At 34.8% G+C, this 25,666-nt stretch overlaps 1 protein-coding gene across 1 annotated transcript in view; it reads right to left on the bottom strand.

Annotated features, from left to right (window-relative positions):
• MYO9A (myosin IXA) overlaps positions 1 to 25,666 on the bottom strand; it is a 258,914-nt gene that overhangs the window by 200,408 nt on the left and 32,840 nt on the right. Inside the window, 4 exon segments of the mRNA XM_028507508.2 lie at positions 616 to 715; positions 10,509 to 10,571; positions 18,519 to 18,613; positions 24,663 to 25,573. Coding sequence (XP_028363309.1) covers positions 616 to 715; positions 10,509 to 10,571; positions 18,519 to 18,613; positions 24,663 to 25,502 — 1,098 coding nt within the window. The 5' untranslated portion in view covers positions 25,503 to 25,573.

Here is a 25,666-nt window from a genome sequence, read left to right as displayed (position 1 = left end):
GGGAAACCAACATAATGAAAAGTTGTGATAACTACTACTTATTATAGAAGTTTAGAAGTATAACATGAGTTTCACAGGAAGATGAAATTTTCTAAGTCATTTCATTTGATGCATTTCATATTGAGTTTTAATAGGATTGTTCCTAAATTATAAAAATAACAATACTCTCAGTATCACAGTATCATGCAAAGAAGTATATGTATTAGACTTTCAAACATGCAAATAAGGATTCAAGTAATCCCTTGCAAGGGGAAAGCATTAGGCATTAGTAACATTTGACATGCATGGTCTATAAAAGGTAAATCACTTTGGTGAGTGTAAATTGTTTTTCTAACATGGAGATAACTATAAACAGTTTGTTATTCTCTTTATGAGTCTCACAAAAAGCAAAAGACAAATATATAATCCCTTAAAACACATGAGAGTAATAATTAATAATTTTTAAATTTGAGAAGTGCATCACGCAAATGTTTAAATTGCATGCTGGGAAATGCTAGTTAATATCCATGACCAGATATGGAAAACCAAGTACCAAAAAATAAATAAATAGACTGTTACCAGGAGCTACAATTTAATAATGCCCTACATTTGAAAATGTTTTTCATTAACACTTACCTGATTAAGGTAATGATATTCTTCTGGCTGTTTAAGATGGAATGCTAATCTCTCTTCTTCACTTGCTCCTGCCAGAAGGTAATAGAATACATGATAGTTCCTGTTGGAAGCAAAGAAATATGGTTTTGTAATTAGCATGATCTATGATTAACTGGAAAAAAATAAAATATAAATTACTAAAATGTTTCAGCCTTGCTTCATTTTTTAATACAAAGGTGATAAACTCAATGTTTAAGTACTATAAATATTTTGAATGCTGAATTCAAAACAGAAGAATTAAGGCAGCAATATGACAAAGTCAGAACCTCTGAAAATTCTTTCTTCCATAAAACCAATGAAAACAGTAGCAAATTTGTGGTCCTGGCCAGGTAGCTCAGTTGGTTGGAAAACAGTAGCAAATTTGTGGTCCTGGCCAGGTAGCTCAGTTGGCTGGAATATCTTCCCTATATGCCAAGATTTACAGATTCTATTTTCAGTCAGGGCACATAAAGAATCAAACAATGAATGCATAACTAAATGGAAGAATAAATTGATGTTTCTTCTCACTCATTCTTTCTCAAAAATCAACCAATAAAAATTTTAAAAAAAAACACTAGTACATTTGTCAAAACAACTTTTTAGAACTCTGGAAATTAAAAGTTCACAGCAATGCAGGGCATGTTTACATACTAAACACAGTTGAATCTCAGTAAAATCTGTAAACTTCTGCCTTTTTAACTCGTCCTATTCCATCTGCTGGTAGCCTTCAAAACAAAGACTTTACCATCCTGGTCAACAGCAGAACCCTCTCAGCCTCCAAAGGGGGCATAACTGGGTTGGAGCTTGTTAGAGCCTCATTCCATGAGAAACATCATTATTTGAACTGTCTGGCAGAAGCCATGTTTAAAAGTGTCTTTATTTGACCTGATCCAAAGTAAACCCATTGTGAAAATCTTTTCCCCAGAGGCACTTGTAGAAAACAATTACAGGCGATTGTTTAACTTGTCACTGTCTGAAACAGTACATAAATGTTGGGGCAAACAACGCTTAAAGGAAAAACTTAAAGGAAAATTCTGAGAATCTCCACGCAGTCTTTGGAAAGCTCCAATATATTCCTGAGTATTTAGATAGCTATATGCACATGTTCAAATCCACATGCCAGCTCTGCATACACCAAAGAAGGTAGTAAGGTCTCACTTCCGGTTAACCTGGAAGATCTGTATAAGCAGTAAGTAAATTTGAAGGAAGAATCATAAATGCCTACCTGAGTATAAAAGGCATGATCCCATACACACACAGAGTCCTTAGTCAAACTTACTATTTTCAAGCATTTAAGGAAATCTCTGTTTAATCCATTACCTAACAAAGCAGATATACGAGTACCTCAATGCCCATACTTGAAAAAGAATACATACCTCACAAAGTTACCTCAGAAAAGTCAAGAAACAAACAGCAAGAACAAAAATCACCACCACAAATCCAGGGAGAGGGAGAATCTCATCTCTAGAGCTGTCACATGATTATTTAAAATTTCCCATTTTCAAAAAAAAAAAAATTATGAGGCATGCAAAGAAACAAAGTATAACACATACAACAAAAAAGAAAAAATAATCTCTAGTAACTGTCCCTGAGGAAGCCCAGGCATTACTTATAACACTTCTAATCAACTGTTCTAATATGTCCAAAGACCTAAAAGAAACTAGATTTTAAACAACTACAGGAATATGAGAATGATGTCTCATTAAATAAACTATCAATAAATATATAGAACTTATCAAACTTTAAAGTTGAAAATATACTTTAATTATAAATTTTCTAAAAAAAAAGATCAACATCACATCTAAACATAAAGAAGCAATCAGTGAACTTAGAGTCAATTGAGACTAGTCTAAGAAGCATAAAGATAAATGAATAAAGAAAACGAAATACAGTCTCAGAGATATGTGGGACACCATTAAGTAGATAACACTTGCATAAAGCAGGGCACCAAGATATGGAAAATGGGAGTCTAAAAAAGAAAAGGAAAGATGTGAAAGAATATTTGAAAAGGTGACCAAAAGTTCCTAAATTGGTAAATAATCATAATGTGCAAATCAAAAAGAACAAACTCAACAAATTCTGGGAGGTGGGGGTCAAGGGATCAAAGAGAGCCAAACTTGGACCAATCAAGACTGCTGAAAGTCAAAAATAAAATTTTCTTTTTTTGGCCCTGACTGGTATGGCTCAGTGGATTGAGCATTGTCCTGCAAAACAAAAGTTCACTGGTTCAATTCCTGGTCATAATATATGCGTGGGGTACAGACAAGGTCCCTAGGGAGTGGGGGTGTACAAAAGCCAACCAAATGGTGTTTTCTCTCGAACATCAGTGTTTCTCTCCTTTTTTCCCTCTCTTCCTGTCTCACTAAAAAGAAGTAAAATCTTTAAAACTTTTTTTGTAATATTTCAATTATAATTGGCATTCAATATTGTTTCATATTAGTTTCATGTATATAGCATAATGATTAAATATTTACATACTTATGAAGTAATTCACCTAGTAAGTCTAGTACCCACCTAGCACCATACATAGCTATTACAATATTATTAACCATATTCCCTATGCCATATTTTACATTCCCAAGATTATATTATAACTACCTATTTATACTTCTTATTCCTTCACCTTTTTCACTCAACTCCCAACCCCACCGTCATCCGGAAACAATGAGTTTGTTCTCTGTATCTAGGAGTCTGTTTCTATTTTCTGTTCATTTATTTGGTTTTTTTTTTTTTCTGGTAATTTAAGAATTATGTGATCATTTTATTTTTTTCATCATACCAGTTTTTATTTTTCAAAAGGATCTCCAAAATATTGCTTTATATGGCCAGTGATGCAAATTTCATTTGAATATTCCCTGAATTGAATTATATTCATCTTTTCGGAACTATTAACATTCTTTTGGTTAAGTATACTGGTATTTTTATCTTGTTAAAAGTTTGTTATTTCAGGGGGGTTGGGTTTTTTTTTAATTTTTATTTTAATTGTTGTTCAAGTACAGTTTTCTGCCTTTTACCCCCATCCCAGTCTACCCCCCAGCCTTCCCCACCCCACCCCCTTGTTATTGTCCATTTACACAATGGAATTCTATGCAGCAGAAATAAAGAAGGAGCTCCTACCCTTTGCAACAGCATGGATGGAACTGGAAAGCATTATGCTAAGCAAAACAAGCCAGGTGGAGAGAAACAAATACTGTATCATCTCACCTTTAACAGGAATCTAATCAACAAAACAAATGAGCAAAATATAACTAAAGACACTGAAATTGAGAACAAGCTGAGAGGAAAGAGGGGAGGAAATTTCAGGGGGAAAGGGGAAGTGTTTGCAGGAACAGGTATAAAGGACACATGGACAATAACAAGGGGGGGATGGAAACGGAGGGAGGTGGGGAGGGCTGGTAGGTGAGCTGCGATGGGGGTAAAGGACAGAAAACTGTACCTGAACAACAATTAAAATAAAAATTAAAAAAACAAAAAAACTCTGAAATATTTGGTTCTTTAGATTCCACATATAAGTAAAATCATATGGTATTTGTCTTTCTCTGACTTATTTCACTAAACACAATACCCTCTGGGTCCATCCATGTGTTCAATTACAAAAGATAACATTTCATTCTTTTTTATGGCTGAGTAATATTCCACTGTATATACATACCACCTCTTACGTATCAAATAATCTATTGATGAGCATTTAGGTTACCTCCACATTTTGGTCATTGTAAATAGTGCTGCAATGAACATAAGGGTGCATATATCTTTTCAAATTAGTGTTTTAGATTTCATCAAATAAATACCCAGAAGTGGAACTGCTGAGTCATACAGTGGATATATTTTGTTATTTCAAGAATCTCCATATTGTTTTACATAGTAGCTGCACCAATTTGTAATCCTACCAACAATGCTTCAGGGTACGCTTTTCTCCATATCTTGGCCAACTCTTGTTCTTTTGCTGCTTTATTGATATAGCTATTCTGACAAGTGTGAGGTGATACATCATTGGGGTTATAATTTGCATTTCTCTGATGATTAGTGACATTGAGCATCTTTCCAAATGTCTATTAACCACCTGTAAGTCTTATTTAGAAAAAATGTCTATTCCAGTCCTCTACCCATTTTTAATCAGATTGTTTTTTTGTGTTCAGTTGTATGAGTTCCTTATATATTTTTGTACATTAACCTCTTTTCAGATGTATCACTGGTGAATATCATCTCCCACTCAGTAGACTGTATTTTCATTTTGTTCATGGCTTCCTTCACTGTGCAAAAATTCTTTAGTTTTATGTAGCCCCATATATTTATTTTTTTCTTTTGTTTCCTTTGCCCAAGGATACATATCCAAAAAATATCAGTAAGAGAAATGTCAGAGTTTACTGCCTATGTTTTCTTCTAGTACTTGTATGGTTTTCAACCTTACATTTAAGTTTTTAATTCATTTTGAGTTTATTCCAACATATAAGAAGGTGATCCAGTTTCATTCTTTTGATCTTACCTGTTCAGTTTTCCCAACATCATTTATTAAATAGACTGTCTTTACACCACTGCATGTTCTGGACTCCTCTGTCAGTGGTAATTGGCCACATAAGCATGGGTTTATTTTGGTCTCTTTATTCTCATCCATTAATCTATGTGTTGGTTTTCATGCCAGTACCATGCTGTTTTAATTACAATACCATTGTAGTATAGTTTGATATCAGGTAACATGATACTTCAACTTTGTTCTTCTTTCTCAAGAGCAGTGTAACTATCAGGGGACTTTTGTGGTTCTACATAAATTTTAGAATTATTTGCTCTAGTTCCATGAAAAAATGCCATGGGTATTTTGATAGGAATTGCATTCAATCTATAGAATTCTGTGGGTAGTATAGACATTTTAACAATGTTCATTCTTCCTAACCATTTGAATAGTATATGCTTCTATTTATTTGTAATATCGCCATTTTTTTCCTTTCAAGTCTTGTAATTGTCCAAGTGCACATCTTTTACCTCCTCATTTAAAATTTTTTCCTAATTTTTGATGCAATTGTAAATGTTGTTTTCTTAATTTCTCTGATACTACATTACAGTTATGTACAGATACAACCAATTTCTGAATATTAATTTTATATCCTGCTACATTACTAAATTCAATTTATCACTTCTAGTTATTTATTAGTAGAGTCTTTAGAATTCTCTCTATATAATATCATGTCATCTGGAAATAATTGCAGTTTTACTTCTTCCTTTCCAGTTTGAATGCATTTTACTTTTCTTTTTTTTTTTTTTTTACTGGTCTGATTGCTGTGGCAGTATTATGTTGAATAAAAGTGGTGAAAATGAACACCCTTGTTTTGTTCCTGATCTTAAGAACCTCTAGGTTTTCAAAAGTGAGTATGATATAAGCTATGGGCCTGTTATATATGGCATTTATAATGGTGAGGTATGTTCCCTCTGTTCCTACTTTGCTGAGATTTATTCATAAATGGATGCTGGATTTTACCAATTTTTTTCCATCTATTAATTTGATCATATGATTTTTATCCTTCATTTCATTTATATGATTTTTGACATTAACTGATTTAGATATTAAACCAACCTTGCATATCAGGAATAAATTCCACTTGTCTATGGTGTATAATCTTTTTAAAGTATTGCTGGATTGTTCACTAATATTTTGTTGAGAATTTTTGCATCTGTGTTCATCAGAGATATTAGCCTATAATTTTCTTATTTTTGTAACATCATTGAAATCAGGGCAATGCCGGACTCAAACTGAGTTAGGGAGCCTTCCCTCCTCTTGAATTTTTTGGAATCACTTGCAGAGAATTGAAGTTCATTCTCCTTTGAATGTTTGGTAAAATTCACTTGTGAAGCCATATAGTCTAAAACTTTTGTTTGTTTGGAATTATTTGATTAGTAGTAACTACTTTGTTTAGATTTTCTGTTTCTTCTTGATTTTGTCTTAGAAAATTGTGTATCTCTAGAAATATATCCCTACCTTCAAAATTGTCCAATTAGCATATAGTTTGTTCACAGTATTTTTTTCTAATCCTTTGCATTTCTGTGCTCATTGTCAATTTTTCCCCTTTCATTTCTGATTTTATTTATTTGAATCCTCTCTTTTTCTCTTGATGAGTCTCGTTAAAGCTATATCAGTCTTGTTTATCTTGCAAAGAACCAGCTCTTGATTTCATTGATCTTTTGTATTGATTTTTAAGACTCTCATTTATTTCAGCTCTGGCCTGTATTATTTCCTTCCTTTTAACATGTGTTCTTATTCCAATTCCATTAGGTGTAAAGTTAAAGCGTTTATTTGAGATTTCTTTTTCTTGAGGCAGGCCTTACTGCTATGCATGCATTTCCTCTTAGGACTGCTTTTGCTGTATCCCATAGATTTTGGCTTGTTGTATTTTCATTTGTCTCAAGGTATCCTTTGATTTCTTCCTCAATCTCAATGAACCCATTCTTTCTTTAGCAGCATGTTATTTAGCCTCCATGTGTTTCTGTGCTTTTCAGTTTTATTCATGTAATTGATTTTAGTTTCATACCATTGTGATTGGAGAATATACTTGATATGTTCCAAATCTAAAATATCAACTAAACCTTTTTTAGTCTAATGTGTCTTTTAAGGCCATGGTTTCTGTATTGATTTTGTATGAAAGATCTATCCACTGATGTCAGTGGGGTGTTAACGTCCCATACTATAACTGTACTACTGTGTCTCTCTCCCATTATGTCTGTCAAAATTTGCTTTATATATTTAGGTCCCCTTGTGTTGGGTGCATAAATGTTTACAAGGGTTAAATCCTTTCATTGGATTGATCTTTTTATTATATAGTGTCCGTGTCTCATCATAGCCATTGTTTTAAAGTCCATTTTATCAGATACAAATATTGCTACTCCAGCTTTCTATTTATTTCCATTTGCATGAAATATCCCTTCCCATCCTTTTTCATACAGTCTGTTTGTGTCTTTTAATCTAAACTGGGACTCTTGTAGACAGCCTATGTATGGTCTTGCTTTCTTATCCAGCTACTCTATGACTTTGATTAGAGGATTTAATCCATTTATTTTTAAAAATGATTATTGATAGTTATAGTCATTATCTTTTTATTATTCATGCTTATATTCTTTCACTACCTTCTTCTTCTTAATGAAGTCCATTTAACTTTTCTTTTAATACTGGTTTAATGGCGGTAAACTCCTTACCTTTTTCTTATCTGGGAAGCTCTTTATCTCTTCAATTTTTTTTCACCTTCAATTTTAAATGATAGCCTTACTAGGTGGAGTAGTCTTGGCTGTAGGTCCCCTTTATTACTGAATAAACAATTCAGTAATAGTACTGAAATATCTCTCACACACACCCCTTCCAATAATGAACAAACAACTAAACAGAAGATCAACTAGGAAGAAAAAGACTTTGAAAATACTACATTCCACCTAGACCTAACAAACATTTACGGAATACTCTATCCAAGAACAGCAGTGCACATTTTCTTAAGCATCCATCGAAAAATCTCCAGAATACAAAATATTAGACTATAAAACAGTAAGTCTCAATAAATTTAAGGAGACTGAAATCAGACAAAGTATATTCTCTGACCATCTTAAAAATCAGTAACAAAAATTTCCAAAATTCAGAAATATGTGGAAATTCAACAACACAATCCTAAATAACCAATGGGTCAAAGAAGAAATCACAGGAATAGAAAATACATTGAGATGCATGAAAACAAAAATACAACATACTAAAACATGAGAAACAGTGTTCAGTGGGACTTTATAGCCATAATTTCATATTTAAAAAAATCTCAAATCATCCCTGGCTAGCGTAGCTCAGTGGATTGAGCGCGGGCTGGGAACCAAAGTGTCCCAGGTTCGATTCCCAGCCAGGGTACATGCCTGGGTTGCAGGCCATAACCCCCAGCAACCGCACATTGATGTTTCTCTCTCTCTCTCTCCCTCCCTTCCCTCTCTAAAAATAAATAAATAAAATATTTAAAAAAATCTCAAATCTATAACCTGACCATCTACTTGAAGAAACCAGAAAGAAAAAAAAAAAAAGGAGCAAACTAAAGCCAAAGCAAGTAGAAGGAAGTGATAAGCATGACAGCAGAAAATTGAAAACGGGGGAAAAAAGAGAGAGTAAGAGAAATAAAAATCAATGGAACCAAGCTCAGTCCCTTAAAAGAGGGAGTAGGTTGCTATGGTCTGAACTCCTCAAATTCCTATGGTGAAATCATAAGTCCAAAAAGTAATGGATCAGGAGATGGAAGTGGGCGGGGCCTTTGGGAGGTGATTAGGTCATAAGTGTGGAGCCCACATGAATGGGATTAGAGCTCTTATAAAAGAGTTCCCTATACCTTTCTATTGCATGAGGATCCAGGAAGAGGGTTCTCACCAGAATGCTACCATGCTGGCACCTTGATCGTAAACTTCCCAGTCTCCAGAACTCTGGGAAATAAATTTCTGTTGTTTATAAGCTACACAGTCTGTACTACTTTGTTATATCAGCCTGAATGAGCTAAGACAGGAATGAAAGTGGGGACATTACTAACAACTTTATGGAAATTTTAAAAATGTTATAATAGAATATTATAAACAATATTTTTGACAAAAATTAGATAATCTAGATGAAATTTCTAGAAAAATATAAACTACCAAAATCTGACTAAAGTAGAAAACTGAAAATCTAAAGAGACCAGTAATCAAAACTTCCCACAAACAAAAACTCAGAACCAGATAGCTTTACTGGTAAATTCTACCAAACAAGAAAAATTAATCCAATCCTTCACAACCTCTTTCCATCTTATTTTATAAGTCAGTAGTATTCTTATATCAAAAACAGAAAAAGACATCAAAAGTTTTTTTTAAGCTTACAGCAGTATCCTTTATGAATATAGACACAAAAAATGTTCAACGAAACACTACGAAGCCAAATCCAGCAAATCAAATCCATTAAAATAACAGAGAATCAGTTTATAAGCTCTGGATCTCCACCTACCACTGATTCTTCAAAACTACAGAAACCAGGCTTATATCCCTACCACTCCCACTAAAATGTGTTAGAAAAAGTTACTAATAGGCTTCTAGTAGCAGTACCTGTTAGCTCTGCAAGTGTTTATGAAGCTATTCTCTTCCTGAAACTCTCTTCCTTTTATTTTGAAACACCTCTAATTCAGATTCTTTCATGTGTTAGCCACAAAAAAAATAACAGAAGATTCTGAGTTCTAGTCCTAAACTTGCAGGTAATTCATTATGATAATATTGGCTATTAATTACTGAACTTTTGTTATATATAACATCTTATAAATGTTATTTCATTCAATCCTCTAAATGACTTTAGGATAGTTTTCTATTTGTAAAATGAAAATAAGGAGAGGAGCAGAGGAGTTTAATTAGATGCCAAAGGCATATTTAGTATTTGAATGTGTAGGTCTGTTTAACTTCAAACTCTGGCTCTTAATTTTGTCTCCTTGTTACACAAAGCAAATCATTTATATATCCAATATCTGGTTCCTTCATCAGTGAAGTCCCATATACCTCAAATATTATAATGAAATTAACAGCTTTATAAAAAACTTTTTTCAAGTTAGAGAAAGAACATTAAGACATGGAAAATGGTAAAAAGGCACAATCCTACCAAGAGAACAAAGATAACATTGTTTTCTTGTTCTGATAGTTTGCACGAATTTAGAAAGGGCAACAGTTCTATATACCCATCAAAAAATCTAGCAAACTCAGAAAAACTGCAGTGTTCAGCCCATGAAAGAAAGAGTAATCATATGTAAAGCTACGCATGGTATAAACTGAATTAAAGGTCATGATATTCAAAGATCCTAAAACTCAATCTGCATTATACAAATCTTAACTTGATCTAATTACATAAGCAAAGTATGTACCGTTCATTATGCTCTTGATAAACAAGTCTCGACTTCTCCAGTAGATATTTTTCAACATAGGCACTAGAAGAAAAATAAAATTGGTTAATGTAATTAACATAAGGTAAACAAACATTTTTTCAGAGAAGATGAAAAAATACAAAGAAGGCTATCCAGATTATTTCAGTACATTTACCATTATTTTGTTATGGACACTGTTATAGTGTTATCCATGTTAGATTCCTAAACTCATAAATCTTTTGTGTGTGTGTTATGGTTTTTCTTCTGGCTTTCAATAAAACAAAAATAAAATCAGAAGTTCAAAACAGAGCACACGAGAACTTCCTATGACATAGACTTTACTGTCTTTCCAGGCTCATATATACACCATACATTCTTTCAAATAATACACTTTGGCCACATTACTAAACAGGGCTCAAAGATATACTTTCTTTATATATTCAAGCTATTGCTACATTCTGGAATCGATATATTTATTATTTACTGATTTATTCAGTTAGTATTCATTAATTGTGCACTGTGCTAAGCATTATTCAAATAGGGAAATAAGTGATACATTAGCTGTTCTCAAGAGGATTACAAGCTAGTGGAGGAAATAAGTAAACTAGTAGCTATTATAATGAGTTGACTCGGTTTATTATGGAGTGATTAAAATATAATTATTATGTGAACCTGGAGAGAGACTCCAGGAAAGAAAAAAGATGTAAGGAAGAATTCCCACGGAATACACAGTGCATAGTAAACATTCATTAAACATATCTAGTAAATGAGTATATGCCTCTGCAATCTAACAGACTGCCCCGAATAAGGCAAGGACAACTGCCCTCATGTAAAGGAATAAAATAAGTAAGGTACCTATCACCTTCAGCAAAGATAGTTAACACAGCTAAAGAAGGAAATAGGCAAGTGGACTAGATCAAGAAGGACCAATATACCATGTGCCAGAAGAATGGAATTTACCCTGAATGTACAAGGAACTTAAATGTGAATTGTATTATTGATGTTACTCTCCTTATACAGCCTGTATGCTTCAAGTCTTCAATCCTCTTACCCAAATTGGAGCAATTGGCTAAGCTCTAACAAGAAAAGAGGGTGCTTAAATTTAAAAGCTTTAGACTACTGAATCCAAATTACTTAGCACGATCCTCTTTGGGATCAAAATCTGACTTGATCTCTTATTTTCCTCAGTTCCCTCCCACTGCATGTTCTGTATTTCAGTACCTCCCAAAGACAGACTATTCCCTCAAGCATGATATTCACTCCTGAATATATTGTTCATGGTCTTCCTTCCAATTCTAATTCTATAGACTACTCTCAACTCTGTCCAGTAGATTCCATTCATTCATTAAAATGAAGCTCAAATGTGCCTTCTTTGCAAATTCATTACCACTAGTACCACCAGTAATTAAAATTTGTCACTTCTGAATTAACATTATCACTGCTATTCTAAACTACTGAAATGGGCTCTTATTATTCTAAAATGGGAGAAAGAACTAACATAAACTAGCATGTTAAATTCTTAACACCCACCCTGCATGACAAATACTACTGCCTCTATTTTGTAAGTGGAGAAACTGATACTCAAAGACATTAAGATCATACAGCTAGTAAACAGAACTGTGATTTGAACCCAAGTCGATTTTAACTATAAAGGCTCCCTCTTACAACTACACTAACATACCCCTGGACATCTTTCCACCCACCCCTTCAATCCATGAGTTATCTACGAGAGCTCTCTATCTATTAAATGAGATCTAATCATGTTATTCCTCTACTTTCATTTGCCCCTTATACTATAGTATGCAGGGGTAAATTAATGTTATGCCCATCTGGGATTGTTTTTTAAATACATCAGCATAGAGGAAAAAAAAGGATGAAGAAAATACGGCAAAATTTGATCATTGTTGAATCTGAGTGGGACTTCCTTGTACTCTTTTCTTTATTTTTGCTATGTTTGTAATTTTTAATAAAATTTTAAAAATCTATTTCCCAGTGACAGATGATAAAATATAAGCATTAGAGTTTTTGTAATAATATGAAACCAAATGACCACAGTGCCCACAAACATTAGTCAATGAACTAACCTCCTCAAGTACACCAGGGTCTTTATCCTAATTCCATTCATTTCCTAATGCAACTTCCTCAATCAATAATGTGATTTCCCACTTTTCCTGCTTGGCAAATATTTAAGACCCAAGATAAAAATCACCTTTTCTTGTGAAGTCCTCCAGACACATAAAATCATTGTATTTACCTCATTTTCTGTAATTATCTTATATAAATATCTACCTTCCCAAAGAGGCTACAAGAACTTTAATGGCAGAGAACATGTCTACATGTTTTCATATCCTCAAACTTAGCATAGTGCCTGGTACTTACAATGAACTCCACAAATGTTTGTTTATTGACTAATTTTTAGGTAATCACTTAACATAGACAAGCCTGAATTTCATTCATAAAATGGAAAAATACACATCTGCCATTTCTAAGTCATGAAACTGCCTTAAGAATATATATAAAAGAATTTATATATGTATGTACATATATATAGTGGTATTTTGTAATTTAAACAGCAATATACACACTTTACCTACTAACAAACTCTCATAAAGCAGAATCATAAATACTGGGAAAGAGCAGCCTGATTTGACTGCATTCTGCTTTTACAAGTAAAAGTACCAACTGTACCTTGGAAACTAACATTCTGCAAATCAGAAAAGAAGGATGTATACTTGTTTTTGTTTCTTTGGGGATTGGAAGGAGAAAAAACACATAGTTTAGGTCAAAATTTTTAAATCTACATACATACATACATGCAAAAGTAAAGTGGTAACAGTTAAACATGAGTAAAATAGCATAAAAATACATATTAATCTCACTTATTAATAATATACATGCAAAAATCATAAATAGTCCTGGCTAGTGTGGCTCAATGGATTGAGCACCAGCCTCAGAACCAAAGGACTGCTGGTTCAATTCCTAATCAGGGCACATGCCTGGGTTGCAAGCCAGGTTACCTGGTGCGGGGTGTATGAAAGGCAACCACACATTGATGTTTCCCTCTCTTTCTCCCTCCCTTCCCCTCTGTCTAAAAATAAATAAATAAGTAATTTTTTAAAAATCATAAATAACAACTAGCAAACAGACCACAACATTGTAAATACATATGTATATAAATATGTCTGAGTATGTAAGCATGTGTGTATGTCTTTGTAATGACCAAATGGGATGCTATTCCCTAGGATACAAAAATTATTCAATATTAGAATAATAATATTAATACATCTCAGAATGAAGATCATACTAATAAAGGCCTTTAGTAAAATAACATAAACATTACTGACAAAAAATTTAAAATTGATCCATAACTCATTAACATGATAAAATCTCCTAAACCCAGAATTTCACTTAGTGGAAAAACAAGAAAGGCATTCACATAAAAGTTTGAAACAATATTATCACAGTACAAGAAGTTTAGAATCAGACAAGGTAGAAAATAACCAGAGATATAAGAACAGAAAAAAAAGTAAATATCTTTATTTTTGTAGATATGATTATATACCTAGGAAAGGTAAGAGAAACAGAGTATTTAAAACTCATACAACAAAATAACTAAGTATAAAATATAAAAATCAATAGCCTTCATAGATAAAAACATGTAATTTAAAGATATACTATAAAAGAAAAATCATGCTTTTAATAATAAAACATTTTTAAAAACACTCAGAAATAAATGCAACAAGAAATACAAAAAGCTGGACTTCCAGTCAGATAGCAACAAAGGTAAACATGATGTGCCGCCTCACACAATTTCTCCAAAATTACAACTGAACTATAGAACCATCACCACTCAGGATTATCAGATATTGAGTTGAATGGGAGTCCAACAACTACAAAATTAAAGAAACCACATCCATCCAGACAGGCAGGAGGGGCAGAGACATAAAAACAAGCAGGGAGGCTGCCAATGGAGGAGACAAGGAAACAGCCCAAATGAAAGAACAGAACATAACTCTTAAAAAAGAGCTAAACAAAATGGTGATAAGCAATCTATCAGATGAAGAGTTCAAAACACTAGTTATAAGGATGTTCAAGGAACTTAGTGAGAAGCTCAACAACATAAAAATGATTCAGGCAGAAATGAGGAATACACCAATGAAATAAAGAACAATTTACAGAGAAATGACAATGAAGTGAATGAAGCTAGAATTAAATCAGTGACTTGAAATGTAAAAAAGCAAAAAATAGCCAATCATAACAAGAAGAAAAAAGAATCCAAAAAAACAAAGGAAGTGTAAAGAGCCTCTGTGATAACTTCAAGTGTTCCAACATTAGCATCACAGGGATGCCAGAAGAAGAGAGAACGAACAAGAAATTGGGAATGTTTTTGGAAAAATAATGAAAGAAAACTTCCCTAACTTGATGAAGTAAATAGACATCCAGATCCAGGAAGCACAGAGAGTCCCAAACAAGATGGACGGAAATTGGCCCACTCAAAGACACATCATAATTAAAATGCTAAAGGTTAAAGACAAAGTAAGAATCTTAAAAGCATCAAGAGAAAAGCAGTTAGTTACGACAGAGAATTTCCCATAAGACTGTCAGCTGATTCCTCAAAAGAAACTTTGCAGGATAGAAGGGACTCGTAAGAAATATTCAAAGTCGTGAAGAGCAGGGACCTATAGGCAAGATTGCTCTATCCAGCAAAGATGTCATTTAGATTTGAAGGGCAGACAAAGATCCTCCCAGATAAGAAAACACTAAAGGAGTTCATCATCACCAAACCATTATTATACGAGGTGTTAAAAGAACTTATTTAAGAAAAAGATCAGAGGACTTCCGGCAAGATGGAGGCATAGGTGGACGCACTGTACCTCCACGCACAACTAAGATTGGAACAACAACAATTTAGAGGCAGAATAACACCCAGAACTGACAGAAAATTTATCTGAATGAAAGTCGGACAGTGAAGAAATTGAAATAGACCCATTCATCCAGACCGGCAGGAGGGGCGGAGACGAGCAGCCAGGTTTGGGTCGGTCATGGTGCAGAGAACAGGGAGAATTAGGCGCATAAGGCAACCGGGAGCGCACAAGATCACAGCAGGTGGATCCTGACTACGCAAGCGGCAGCTGGCGGACCCAGTGAGGCGGCGATTGTGGACCAGGGCAGAGTGCATGACCCAGGATCCCAGGGAAGGGACTGAGGTCCCATGGAGAACTGAGCTACTGCCATTGTTCCCTCCCATCCCTGCCCCCACCCCCACATACAACATCACAATCTAGCAACGGGGGTGCCCAGCCCTTGTGAACACCTAAGGCTCCACCCCTCACTGTAACAGCAGCGACCAGACCCCCCCCCAAAAAAGAGAGATGGCTCCAACAGAACAAATCAGTGCCCCAGAACTCATTCTTTTGAGCTACCAAGAAATAGCTAACCTATCAGACACACAGTTCAAAACACTGGTGATCAGGAAGCTCACAGAATTAGCTGATTTGGGTTGCAAATTAGATGAACAAATGCAGGTTACCATAAAGAAATGAAGGAAAATGCACAGGGAACCAATAGTGATGGGAAGGAAACTGGGACTCAAAACAATAGAGTGGATCAGAAGGAAAAAAGAAACAACCAAACAGGAAAGAATGGAGAAATAAGAATTCAAAAAAACGAGAAGAAGCTTAGGAACCTCCAGGACATCTTTAAATGTTCCAACACCCAAATTATAGGAGTACCAGAGGGGAAGGGGAAAAGCAACAGATTGAAAATGTATTTGAACAAATAATAAAGGAGAACTTCCCCATTCTGGCAAAGGAAATAGACTTCCAGGAAGTCCAGGAAGCTCAGAGAGTCCCAAAGAAGTTGGACCCAAAAAGGAACACACCAAGGCACATCATAATTACATTACCCAAGGTAAAAATGAAGGAGAGAATCCTAGAAGCAGCAAGAGACAAGGGAACAGTCACCTACAAAGGAGTTCCCATCAGACTGTCAGCTGATTTCTCAAAAGAGACCTTGCATGCAAGAATGGGCTGGAAAGAAGTATTCCAAGTCATGAAAGACAAGGACCTATATCCCAGATTAATCTATCCAGCAAAGCTTTCATTTAGAATGGAAGGGCAGATAAAGTGCTTCTCAAATAAGGTCAAGTTCAAGGAGTTCATCATCACCAAGCCCTTATTTTATGAAATATTAAAGGGACTTATCTAAGAAAAGAAGATTTAAAAAAACGTATAGTAAAAGGACAGCAAACTCACAAATATTAACAACCACACCTAAAGCAAAACCAAAAGAAACTAAGCAAACAACTAGAACAGGAACAGAACCACAGAAATGGAGATCACATGGAGTGTTAGCAACAGGGGAGTGGGAGGAGGAAAGAGGGGGAAAAGGTACAGAGAATAAGTAGCATAGATGGTAGGTAGAAAATAGACAGGGGGAGGGTAAGAATAGTATGAGAAATGTAGAAGCTAAAGAACTTATAAGTATGACACATGGACATGAACTAAAGGGGGAGAAGTGGGTGGGAGGAGGGCACAGGGTGGAGGGGCGTGAAGGGGGGAATTGGGACAACTGTAATAGCATAATCAATAAAATATATTTAATAAATAAATAATTTTTTTTTAAAATCAGTTAAAAAAAGAAAAAGAAAATCAAAAGTAGGAAGAATAAAAACATATCTATCAACAAGTGAATTTGAAAAACAAACTAAGGAAACAAGAGGAACAGAGACAGAATTATGGCTACAGAGGGCATTTGGTTGTTACCAGAATGAACGGGGGTGTGGGAGAATGGGTGATGATGTGAAGGGATTAAAGAGAACAAAAAGGTAGTTACAGAATAACCACAAGGATGTAAAGTAAGGTATAGGAAACAGAGTAGTCTAAGAACTTATGCACATGACCTATGGACATGAACAATGGTGTGAGGATTGCCTGAGAGAGTGAGGGGTGCTAGGTAGAGAGGGGCAAAGAGAGAAAAACTGGGACAAATGTAATACTGTAATTGATAACATATAATTGAAAAAAAATCAATAAAATCAATCTGCCACAAAAAAAAAAAACCACAAAAAAACTTAACATTTTTAAAACCACAAAGATGTCAATTATCCCCAAATTAATACATAAATTTAACATTAATCCAATAAAATCTAGCCATGAAAGACATGGAAGATACATGCTTCTAAGAAAAATGATCCAATCTGTGGAGGTTATATACTATATGATCCCAACTACAATGCATTCTAGAAAAAGCAAAACTATGGAAACAATGCAAAGAATTAGCGGTTACCAAAAGTTAGTGGGTGAGAAGGGGATAAATAGGTGAAACATAGAGGATTTTTTGAGAAGTGACACTATTCCGTATGATACTGTAAATAAGAAATGTATGTCTTTATATGGTTTTCAAAGCCTATAAAATACACAATATAAATAGAGCATATTAATGCAAGACATTAACAGGGGAAACTGAGGGATAGGGTGAAGAGTTATATGGAAACTCTACTTTCTACTCATTTTTGTCATGAACCTAAAATTGCTCTAAAAATAGAATCTATTAATTAAAAATAAAAGTTAAAATATATGCTGGCACAACCAGAAGACTCTGATCGCAGATCATATAGTATAACAAAATTAAATTTCTTCAGTATAATAACAGTACTATATAGGTAAATGTGGTTGTGGCTGCTTTAGAAAATATGGTAATAACAGGGTGAAATTATATGCCCAACTTACTCAAAAACAATTTTTAAGAATAAATGTATGCATAATACAGAAAGAAAGCAAATGCAGCAAATTGTTAACAATAATCTAAGTTAAGGTAAATGTTGTATTATTCTCAGAATTTTTATCACATTTAAACTCCCCCCCTCCAAAAAAACAGTTGGAAAGAATAAATGTAATGCAGACACCAATGTCACTATTCTCATTAAAGAGCAAATGAACAATCTATGGTTTATAAAGGGGCAATAACAAAAATATAAAACATGCTCCAAAGCCTAACATTGCTACTTACCCAAGTACAGTGCCTGTTTCTTGATAATTTACTTGAATAAACTTGCCAAAACGACTTGAATTGTTATTATGAGCTGTCTTTGCATTTCCAAAAGCCTGTCAAAATAAATAGTTATCATAAATTTCATATTCAAAAAATGGAAAGTCCTGCTTAGATCAGCTCAGAGATAGCATAAAAACAATTCACTTAATACTTTCAGACTCACCATAGTTTAAGTAAAAGAAAGCAACTAATAATTGAAATAAAACCAAGTAAACAGCATTTTATGCTATTCAGTAAAATAAAACTTAATTTTAAAAATTTAATATTTTAAAATTTAGATTTAAATTTCACATTCTAGTGTTGGCAAATTTTCTTAATATATGTATATATGTATTTTTTAAATCTTGCTAAACTGGAAGAAAAAAGAGCTAGGTAAAAATTATTACATCAAAATAATTACAATTTTAGGATAGTACCAATGAAAGGAAGTTTCATTATATAAGGTACTAGACTTGATTACACTTACTTAAAACTAAAATATAGTACTATTTTTAACAGACACACAGACTTCCTAAATTATTACCTAAAGTATATATTATGCAATGAAATATTTTCCAGCAATAAACATGAACTACTGGTACAGATATCAACATTGCTAAGTATGAAACATTATGCCACAGGAAGAAACCAGGCACAAGAGCACATATTGTGATATAAAATTCTAGAAATGGCAAAAAAAGAATAACAGGAAACAGATCAGAGGTTGATGAGGAATACAGGTGAAGTTGAAAAATGTCTACAAACGGGCACAAAAGGGGTAATAAAAATAGAATAGCTTGACTATGAATGTGGTTAAATGGGTACACGCATTTATCAAAAATTTAATGAACTGTACATTTTAAGCTGGCCTGTGTGGCTCAGTTGGTTGAAGTGTCATCCCATAAACCGAAAGGTCACATGTGTGATTCCCAGTCAGGGCACATACCTACGCTGCAGTTCAGTCCCTGGATGGGGCATGTACAAGAGGCAACCAACTGATGTTTCTGTCTCGCATGGATGTTTCTCTCCCTCTCTCTGCCCCTCCCTTCCCTTCTGGCTAAACCTCAATGAGCATGTCCTGAGGTGAAAATGAAAAAAATATAATGAACTGTACATTTTAAATAGCTATATTTTAAGTTATATCTCAGAAAAATTAATTAAAATTGAAATTTAGAAGAAAAATCCACTGTTGGAACTCATATATTTAACTACTTCATTCTCTAAGTCACACTGCTGTATCACAGAAGCCAGTCTCAAAACTTTACATATTGTATGATTCCATTTATATGACATTTTGAAAACCAAAAAGCAAGAGCAAGGGAGAAAAGACAAGTACTTCCCATAAATAATGTAAATATACAGGAGGGCAGAAGGTATAAAGACAAGGAATATGGTGAGGGAGTGTCATGGGGTAGTGAACCTATTCTGTATCCAGACTGTGTATAAATGTTTATTCAAATTAATATGTTTTAAAATTCACAGAATTTTTCTGTAAGGTTATTCTTTTAGTAACTATTTTAAAAGTACATCATTAGTAAATGAAGGCCAAAAAATTACAATTTCAGATACACAAACCTGAAAATGTTCATCATAAATCAACTCATACTAAAGGAAACATTAAAGAAAGTCCTTCATATAGAGGAAAAATGATATATTCAAATATTTATCAGTGTAGGGAATGGAGAACAGCAGAAATGACAGCCACATGAGTAAATCTATAAAATGTTTTTCATTACTTAAATCTCTTAAAGAGATCATTGAGAGTGAGGTCAGAGAAAATGATAAAGATCTCTGAAAATCCTTTCCCATACATAAAAGAAATAAGACTAACAAAAACTGTCAAAATCAACTGTTTTATGACTCTGGAAATTAACCAAAGGCTTAGAATAATCCTTTGTAAGGTAACATTTCATCATGGAAAATAACTGAATCTTGATAAGAAAAACAGGCATTGTGGCATTTTAAGTTAACCCAATTACCATCTCCCTCTTCCTAGCTCCTTGCAGCAGAGGGGAAAAAAAAAACCCTACAATTACAGTTATTTTAAAAAGCAGCCTTAAAATCATTGAAAGGATCAGACCAGAGTTAAGCCAATGCCCTCTGTCCCACAGATCATTGTCATAATTTGATCTATATGGCATGTCCCTGAAAAACCTCAAAGTGCTATATTTATTTGATCTGATTTGGAGACCATTCACTGAGGAAAACGTTTTCCCTCATATGTGTTTGTGAAAAACAATCAGAGATAATTGTTTAAACACTGCAACTGTCTAAAGACGAGGCAAAATGTTGATATTGGCAGAGATTTTTTATCAGCTATTTTAAATATTTCCAGACAACTAAAGGACAGTATGATAAAGAGACCTTAACAACAGAAATATCAGTAAACAGGTAGAAATTTAAAAATTATGAAAATACTGGTGTACATTAGTTTAAATGAAAAATTCCTTAGAGGGGTTAAAGGCATAAGTAGAGGAATCAGTAATGATTTCAAAAGAAAACCTCATGAATAACATGTATAAAAGGGGTTTTGAAAAGATTTAAAATATTACAGAAAATGCAGGTGTTTCACATATTTAGGACAGTGCACATGCCCGTGAATGTGTGCATGCTCACAAAGAACTGGGACCTTTGGTTGTCATTCACAATCTATGTAAACATGAACAAAAGGTAACAAAGAGTTGACAACTGCCTGGTTGAGTGTTGAGGGTTATCCCAACAAGTACACAGGACGGTATAGAAAAGACGGGAACCTTATTGTTTTAGAACATTCACAGAAATCCCTATGCAATCATTATCTGACCACTAAGCTGAATAGAGAATTTGAAAGCCACACACACACACACAAAAAAGGATTACAGACTTTGCAGAATGATTTTAAAGTATAACCAAGCAGCAATAACAAAACAATTCCAACAAACCCCGAAAGAGGGAAAAATCATATTTCCAGAACTGCCACACTGTATAAATACCCAGTCTTTCACTAAAAATATATATATATATATATAAAAGATATGCAAAGAAGAAAATATGGACACAGAAAAAATAAAAAAGCGATAAACAGAAACTGTCCCTGACAAAGTGTTATTGTTGGTAAAGACTTTTTATCAGCTATTTTAAATATTTCCAGACAACTAAAGGGCAGTATGATAAACAGCCCTTAACAACAGAAATATCAGTAAAGAGGTAGAAATTTAAAAATTATGAAAATGCTAGTGTACATTAATTTAAATGAAAAATTCCTTAGAGGGATTAAAGTAAAGGCATAAGTAGAAGAATCAGCAAACTTGAAGAATGATCAATTGAGATGATGCAATCTAAGAAACAGGAAAAAAAATTAAACAGAGCTTCAGAGACTTGTCTGTGGAACCACCATCAACCATATCAACATATGTATATAATAGAAACAAAAGGAGAGAATAGAGCCAAAAGGACAGAATAACTATTTGAACAAATAGTCAAAAACTTCACAAATTTCATGAACATTAATCTATACATCCAAGAAACTCAACACACTCAAACTAAAAAAGATCAATACCTAGACAAATCATGATCAAACTGCTGAAAGACAAAAATAAATCTTATAAGGAACAAGAAGAAATACATGCCATACAAAGGATCCTCAAAAAGAATACACCTAATTTTTCAACAGAAAGATTAAGGATAAAAGACAGGGGAATTGTATATTAACAAGCACTGCGGATTAAGCAATTTGAAAACAAAAGAAAAAAAATAATCCAATTTTTTAAAATATATTTTATTGATTATGCCATTACAGTTGCACCATTTCCCCCCTTCATCCCCATCCGCCCAGCACACCATTGGAGAATGGTGCTATGCACACCATATAGATGTTCTCCATTTCCAGCCAAGATGGAGGCATAGGTAGACACACTGTGCCTCCTCGCACAACCAAATTAAAGACAACAAAAATTTAGAAACAAAAAAAAAAACAGAACTGACAAAAATTGAACTGTATGGAAGTCCGACAACCAAGGAGTGAGACACATTCATCCAGTCCGGTAGGAGAGGCGAAGTTGGGCAGCCATTGGAATAGGGCAAGGGCGGAGAGGGGTCACAGCAAGCAAAAAAAAAAAAAGGAAAAAAAAAAAAGCGGTGGCTTGCGGCCCAGAGCATAATGCAGTGGCTGACGGACCCGGGAGAGCAGGCAGTTAGCTAGTAGACACCGTACACACGGTGGCAGCAGGCAGACCCAGTGAGGCATGCCGGGTGGCTGGCTGACTGAGCGGACCCACATTCATATGCAGACAAACCAGGCGAAGCTGGGGAGCTACAGAGACCCCGCAGCCCAGGGACCCAGCCCTGGGAAATAAAGCCTCAAAACACCAACTGAAAACACCTGTGGGGATAAAAGCAGCAGGAGAGACTCTCAGCCTCACAGGAGACTTCATTGTAGAGACCCACAGGGTCCTAGAATATACACAAGCCCACCCACCGGAGAATCAGCACCAAAGGGGCCCACTTTGCTTGTGGGGAGCATTGGAAGGGACTGAAATCCAAGAGAGAGCAGAGCAAGCACCATTGTCCCCTCTTAAACCTCTCCATCACATACAGCATCACAACCCAGCAACTGGGTTGCCCTGCCCTGGTGAGCACCTAAGGCTCTGCACCTCATACTTAACAGGCGCAACAAGACAAAAAAAAAAAATGGCCCAAAAGGAAGAACAGATCAAAGCTCCAGAGCAAATACTTTTAAGCAACGAAGACACAGCCAACCTATCAGATGCACAGTTCAAAAAACTGGTGATCAGGATGCTCACAGAATTAGTTGATTTTGGTCCCAAATTAGATGAAAAAATGAAAGCTACACTAAGTGAAATGAAGGAAAACGCACAGGGAACCAATAGTGATGGAATGAAAGGTGGGTCTTACATCAATGGAGTGAACCAGAAGGAAGAAAAAAACATACAATCAGAAAAGAATGAAGAAATAAGAATTCAAAAAATGAGGAGAGGCTTAGGAACCTCCAGGACATCTTTAAACAATCCAACATCCAAATTATAGGGGTACCAGAAGGAGAAGAGGAAGAGCAACCAGTGGAAAACTTATTTGAACAAATAATAAAGGAGAACTTCCCCATTCTGGCAAAGGAAATAGACTTCCAGGAAGTCCAGGAAGCTCAGAGAGTCCCAAAGAAGTTGGACCCAAGGAGGAACACACCAAGGCACATCATAATTACATTACCCAAGGTAAAAATGAAGGAGAGAATCCTAGAAGCAGCAAGAGATAAGGGGACAGTCACCTACAAAGGAGTTCCCATCAGACTGTCAGCTGATTTCTCAAAAGAGACCTTGCAGGCAAGAATGGGCTGGAAAGAAGTATTCCAAGTCATGAAAGACAAGGACCTACATCCCAGATTGCTCTATCCAGCAAAGCTTTCATTTAGAATGGAAGGGCAGATAAAGTGCTTCTCAAATAAGGTCAAGTTAAAGGAGCTCATCATCACCAAGCCCTTATATATGAAATGTTAAAGGGACTTACCTAAGAAAAGAAGATTTAAAAAAATGTATAGTAAAATGACAGCAAACTCACAATTATTAACCACACCTAAACAAAAACAAAAACAAACTAAGCAAACAACGAGAACAGGAACAGAACCACAGAAATGGAGATCACATGGAGGGTTAGCAACAGGAGATTGGGAGGGGGAGAGAAGGGGAAAAGGTACAGAGAATAAGTAGCATAGATGTAGAAAAGAGACGGGGGAGGGCAAGAACAGTATGGGAAATGTAGAAGCTAAAGAACTTTTATAAGTATGACATATGGACATGAACTAAAGTGGGGGAATGTGGGTGGGAGAGGGTTTGCAGGGTGGAGGGGAATGAAGGGGGGAAATAGGACAACTGTAATAGCATAATGAATACAATATACTTAAAAAAACACAACCTTGAGAAAGAAGAAGATGAAGACTTCGCATGGCTTAGAAAAAAATATTGCCGCTATCACACTCTTCAATCTTCCACACTGCCTTTTTTTGCTGTTCCATCTTCCAGTTTTCCTTGCTAATTATACTTCTATTTAGTTTCATTTCATTTCCTCACATTTACCACTCTTTAAAAAATGTTTTAAAGACATGTTTAGAAGAAAAGTATTTCTACATACCTCAAGTACTGGTCCAGCTCCAAGAATAATTTGTTCCACTCCACTGGCAAATCCTTTCTGACTGAGAGCAGTAAGGTGGTGAATAAGAAAGTTTGTGCTTTGAGTCTTGCCGGAACCACTCTCTCCTGAAATCACAATGCACTGATTCTTTTTTCGCTGAAGCATGGTATGATAAGCTACATCAGCCACAGCATAAATGTGAGGCTCAAGCTTTCCTAACTGGTGGTTATCATACATTTTGACATATTTGGGGTTATAAATAGGAAGAAACTTGAATGGGTTAATAACTATTAGAATACTGCCAACATAGGTATAAATTTTTTCATGCTTAAAGCGATTTCGTAGGTTTTCTAAGAGAGTTTTCTCATTCAAATCAGGTAAGCTACATAAATCATCAAAGTCTTTCTGTTGAGGCTGTGGAAGAAAACCCCTTTCCATCATCCTGCGACGTTCTTCTGTTACCCGTAGCCATGACTGAAGACTACCATAATGGATTGATCCATCAAGGTTTTTTTCTCTCAGAAGAAAGCGGTAGTCCTCTCCACTTAGGCGATTTTCCAGAGCCATTCGGGGCCACAACATCATTCGTTGAACTGGACAGTCTGTTGGATTGAGTATCCATTCTTCTCCACCAAATTCTTTTACCTCTGCTAGAACATAACATTTTGTTTTGTCAAGATGAAGTCTGTTTATAAGAGAGTCAATCACCTCAGCAGCTGTGGAATTTTTTCTCGCAGGAATTGGACAGTAGATTGTCCCTTCTGAGATTGTCCCAGGATATATATGTAATGTATGTTCATTATCCTCAAAGCGTCGTCTTCCTCCATCATTTATATTCATATTGGATCTTGTCCCATCAGCATGAATAGTGCATGTTCAAGACTGTCCACACCATTTTCATGGCAAAAGAACTGTAACGTAAAATATGTGAAACACTTAGAAGTCATATTACATAATCACTGCTTTCTGATGCTCAACAAAGTCATAACAATTGTGTTGATTAC

This window comes from Phyllostomus discolor, chromosome 1 (assembly GCF_004126475.2).
Source record: "Phyllostomus discolor isolate MPI-MPIP mPhyDis1 chromosome 1, mPhyDis1.pri.v3, whole genome shotgun sequence".
NCBI lineage: Eukaryota > Metazoa > Chordata > Mammalia > Chiroptera > Phyllostomidae > Phyllostomus > Phyllostomus discolor.
The sequence above is the reverse complement of the archived record's forward strand: the minus strand, read 5'-3'. Positions and strand labels throughout refer to the sequence as shown.